We start from the raw sequence: 5,021 nt of genomic DNA, 5'->3' as shown, positions 1-5,021 counted from the left end.
AATCTAACATTTTTTGGAAATAGGTTTCTATTTTTTGTGGTTTTTTTTTTTTTTTTTTTTTTTTTTTTTGAAGTGGTTTTCCTTCAGCTAACAGGGTACAGTGAGAGTACAGGGTACTGACTGCTAAAAGGCCAGACCAGAGTTCAAATAAAACCCAAATTCCTCAATTTGAGAGCTTTTAATGAACACAGCAAACTGCAAATTTCCCTATTAAACACATCAAATGAACAAAACGTCCCACATGAATCGATTTACACTCGATCTTTCAAACATTTTAGATGTTTTATTTAAATAAAACAAGCAGCTGCTCCGCTTTTATGCGACGGTACGTGAAGGAGTCCAGTTACAAGTTTGTGAAGAAGCTTAAAATAAAAAAAAAAGGCACTGCTGAAGAAGACTGAAAACGAGCAGCTTTTATTTTGAAGCGCCACATTCTCATGTGAAGAAAAAAGTGGACATACGTTCGTAACGGATTGTTCGAAACGAAACAAGAACTGTGTGAATAAAAAAACCTTAAGCTATACTGTAGTTACGTGGAAGATTTGCCTTTTTCTATTTAATTGCACATTTGTTTGCTGGACTGCTTTGTTTCAGCTTTTTATGTAGAATTTTTTATCATGTTTTTTGTTTTTTTTTCTCTGTGAACCTCGTGGCCTTTTTTTCTCTACGCTAGATTTAGACGAAGATTGTTTTTTAAACAGCTTTTCATATCATTCCTTCTTTTCTATTAGTCCTCACTTTTCTACGTGTGTTATTTCAAGCAATGACATTTGTTGCCTTTTTCCAAAACGTGACTAATTAGTAGCTACTTTGATCAAGGGATCTTGCTGTCTTCCTTCTAACTTTGTCATATAGTGTGTAACTACCAACAATATTTACCCTCTAGTTAGTAGATTTGGCTTTATTGTTAGTGACTGTGGCTATTCCAGTGTTCTCTTTAAAACGGGATAATTCCTGGTAGCTGTTTGTTTATTTCAGTCTCCTCGTGGGTCCAAACCAAAAATTGATTTGGGCCTCATTTAAAATGAATGAGAGCCTCAAATTCTGCTGTGAACACTGATGCAACATTCGTTAAAAGGTTGGTCTTTGCATTTCTGTTATATTTTTATTTTACTATTATTCATTCACCTGTAAAAGTGGCACTTTTGTCCCCAAAATAACATGATTCTGCAAAATTATGCTTTTTTTATACATATATATAAAGCAGCATTCAGAACTGTGCTTGCAATAATCAAGAAAAAAAAACTACATGTTGGAGGAGATCCTTTGACAAGAAGGAATTGTTCCTGTAATGCAAATAAATAATCACCTGAACTCTTTTAAACCTTTAGATCTTTGTGTCTTGATTTGTTGTAACATGTGAGCTGGGCAYCACGGTGGAGCAGCGTTTAGAGCTGTCTCCTCCTGACCTCTCCCTGTGCACATGTTGCTTTTTTTTCTCCACGTTTTGTTGGTTTCCTCTTACAAACCAAACATGCCTGTCTGTTTAACCTGTCCAGGGTGTCCACCTGCTGCTCACACAGTGACAGCAGGACAGTCCAACCGCAAACGTTCTTTTTATTTTCTTTACATCCATTCTCAACACTTGTTTATCATGTACAGTTACAAAAATAAATTATTCTTTCAAAATAAAAGATGATTGTGTTGTAATGTCTTAAGTGTTCCAACCGTACAAATAAATATAATTCTACTTTTATAAAAACCCATTTTTTTCCTGTTTGTTCTGTGTTTTAAACACTGTTTAGAGGCGGTTACAACAGTTTTGATTGATGACTCAGTCAACCAATCAGAGGACAGCATAGGACTCTTCGATCCCCGCCTCTCTTATGTATCTCTCAAAGTTGAATGGCTCTGGTACTCTCAGAACCCTGTTCCCATTGGCTGATTGCTCTCCTGCCTGAAGGGTTCGGAMCAGTTCTGTCAGGGAGGTGCGCCTCTGGGGGGTCCAGTGGCAGCAGGACCTGATGATGGCGTACCTGCAGATCAGAAAAAACAAAAACAAAAAAAAAAAACAGTGGGTAAAAATACATAAATTAAGGATCTACTTCGGTAGGTGCAGAACAACGTCACTAAGTGCTTAAATAAGATTTTTTTTCTTTTTTGCTATTATTTTTGTCTGTGGTGCTAAGTTTTGTAAGNATTTTGTTAAAGATTGTTCTCTGATACTTTATAGGAATTTCCACGTGTTTGTTTAAACTTGGTTGGATTATAGCCCTTAGTAAAATGAGCATTAATMGTTAGCTTAATTTGGTATTAGTATCAGCAATCGCCATGTGATTATTCTGCAACATTTTAATCTCAGTAAGTCTTTAAAAGATTGAATTATAGCCTGTTAAAGTTAGCTGTGGTGGCCATCTTGAATTTTTGATTAGAATTTAGAATTTGGTAAAGATTGTTTTCGGCTACGTCTAAAATGTTATAACGAATGTTCACCATAGTTTAGATAATTTTTAAATATGATCACACAAAATGTCAGCTCAAAATGTCTTAAAACAGTTGAATTAAAGACATTTGGACTTAGTTGTGGTGGCCATCTTGAATTTTCTTTATTTGCATGTGCCCCTCTGAACAAACACCTTGGCCACCCCTTTCAAAACAGTCTAGCTCCGCCCCTGCAGTGACTATATATTTTTATTAAATTTGAATGAGAGCATATTTTGAAACGTAACAAGCCTCCAGGTATTACATGCAGACTGGTTTCGAAGAAACCCGAGTGAGTTGTGTTGCCATTCAGAGAATGTTTCTTTTTGTTTCTTCGACCTGTCAGGTGTTCATACCAACGTTACGTGTCAGTGTGCATCTCTTTGACAGGATTTTCCTGCAGAGGCAGGTGGATGTTTTCAATGCTGATTGCTTTTGTCATGACTATGCAAAACTGACTTGTGAGTGCCCTTCTAGTTACAGAAGATTAATGGTCATGATTAATGGATTTTCTACATTTACCGTTTTGTCTGTCGTCCATGTTGACTTTTCACCTTTGTTCTGACAGCGATGTGGTGACTGTAGGTTTGTTCATCAAATCCATCTTTTTAAATGTCTCCTGTTATTAATCTCTGGGCTCGGCTCAGGTTTTGAAAAGCAGAACAGACGGATGTACAGTGAAAACATTTCCTTCTGCTTGTGGCACGTTTTGAAGGAGTGGTGTAAGCTTGGTGGAATGGTTTGAACCTTTTCATTGCATCCTCGGCTTGGCTTGGTCTTTTTAAGAACACAAATGTTCTTTCTTTTGATAATCGTTACTTTTAACATTATTTTTTCTGCTCAGTTAATAATTTAATAAATATATTTACAGAAAGTTAATGCATAAAGTTTTNTATATACACAATTGTGATTTTTTAAGTCCTGTACACCAAGAGTTGGTTAATAAGGTGAGAGGAATATTAATTAAAGAATTTAACTTAAAATTTCCACAATTTTAATATCAAATTCTTAAATCTAGCTGAACAGCTGATTATATACGGTTTATCAAAGAGCGTAATTCCTCATCCTGTAATCTGATAATAATCCTGCTTAATGTCTCCTGCTGTTCTTACAGAGGCTCGGAGCATGTGGCCGGCCGTTTGAGGTATTTTCCTCTCTGGAGGTACTGCAGCAGTTCAGTCACCACGATGTTGGCAAAAGGTGGGTCACCTGGACACAACAGACAACTGAACATGTTATTCAGGTAAATGAAAGGATTTAAAGCTCTTACACAACTAAAATGTCCCTCCTGATTTTTATTAACCATGTTTTACCTTCATAGTTGAGTCTGGTTTTCAGGACCAACAAATTCAGCCAGTTGTTYCGGTTCAGTTAATGCAAAACATTTTTAGAGGCAGACTGCAGCCTATTACTTAAAATACAGGTTCAGCTTGATTTAATTACCTTGTAAAAGTATTCAAGCTAACCCAATGTGTTGTGAAAGCAGTCTGAACTCTCAGGCAACATTTTTAAAATTATTTTCTTTTAATCAAAACCTGATGGTACTTTTTTTTTGTCTGTACCTCTATCAGCTGTGTAAAACATCAACAACATCACAGCTTTGCAGAGTTCTAAAGTAACTAAGTACAAATACTTTGTTACTGTACTGAAATATAATTTTTGGGTATCTGTACTTTGAGTAATTATTTTTCAGCCTACTTTTTACTTCTTCTTATATTTTCACACAATTATCTGTACTTTATACTCCTTACATTAAAAAAGGCAAGAAGTAGAAAGTTGTTTCTTTTATTTCATTTTTGCTTGTTTTCATTCCAGCTTGTTTTTTTTTTAAATAAATACTATCCATATAAATTGTGCCCCTTAGAGTGAATTTAATAGTGGTTGAATGAGAAGTATAAATATATAAAACTCTGATAGTGTATTAGTTTGTACACAAACAAATCATGTCACACTCCAGCAGGACAGAATCATTCAAATAAAANTACTTTTACTCAAGTAAGTAATTTTCAAAGTATTTTTTTCGTAAGATACTTGTACTTTTACTCAAGTATCACTTTGGTAGCTACTTTATACAACACTGTAGCTTTGATTGGTTTTATTTAAGACCTCTAAATAAATGAATTAATGGCTTCTTGGTTACAAAATGTTAAGAAATGAGGGGTTAATTAGGAGCTTGTGAAGTATTCTCACCCAGTGTGACCATTTCATAGACCAGGATGCCAAAGGACCATCTGTCAGTAAAAGAAACAGTAACGGTTTGATCTCGAGTCGTTTTCACTGAATGGTTTCTTTTTTCTGCAGGACTCGGCGCTCACATGTCGCTGCTCTGACTGACGGATCTCCCCGCCAGAACTTCAGGCGCCTGCCACTTCCTCAGCTCCACATCCTCCATTGCTGCCCCCGAACTGGGCCGAGATCTGAGATAGGCCGGGCCCAGACCCCACAGTTTGGCTGTCAGGTCTGCGCCAACCAGAACGCTGCGAGCCGCCACGTTTCCATGAATACAGCTCTGACCGTGCAGGTAATCCTGGAAGGTGAGGAGGAGAGTTAACTATAAATGAGCAGCAACACAGAAAAAATAATATAAAAAAATATTTTTT

The 5,021-nt window shown here is 36.3% G+C and overlaps 1 protein-coding gene across 1 annotated transcript in view; it reads right to left on the bottom strand.

The window, feature by feature from the left end:
* Nucleotides 1–40: 40 nt before the first annotated feature.
* The window catches only part of styk1a (serine/threonine/tyrosine kinase 1a), a gene marked incomplete at its 5' end in the record, with an annotated part of 6,874 nt that continues 1,893 nt past the window's right edge, over nt 41–5,021 (bottom strand). Inside the window, 4 exon segments of the mRNA XM_013999857.1 lie at nt 41–1,976; nt 3,534–3,630; nt 4,612–4,652; nt 4,737–4,948. Coding sequence (XP_013855311.1) covers nt 1,787–1,976; nt 3,534–3,630; nt 4,612–4,652; nt 4,737–4,948 — 540 coding nt within the window.

Source organism: Austrofundulus limnaeus, unplaced genomic scaffold (assembly GCF_001266775.1).
Source record: "Austrofundulus limnaeus strain Quisiro unplaced genomic scaffold, Austrofundulus_limnaeus-1.0 Scaffold2516, whole genome shotgun sequence".
NCBI classification, from domain to species: domain Eukaryota; kingdom Metazoa; phylum Chordata; class Actinopteri; order Cyprinodontiformes; family Rivulidae; genus Austrofundulus; species Austrofundulus limnaeus.
Note: the sequence above shows the minus strand (reverse complement) of the source record. Positions and strands in the feature narration are given on the sequence as shown.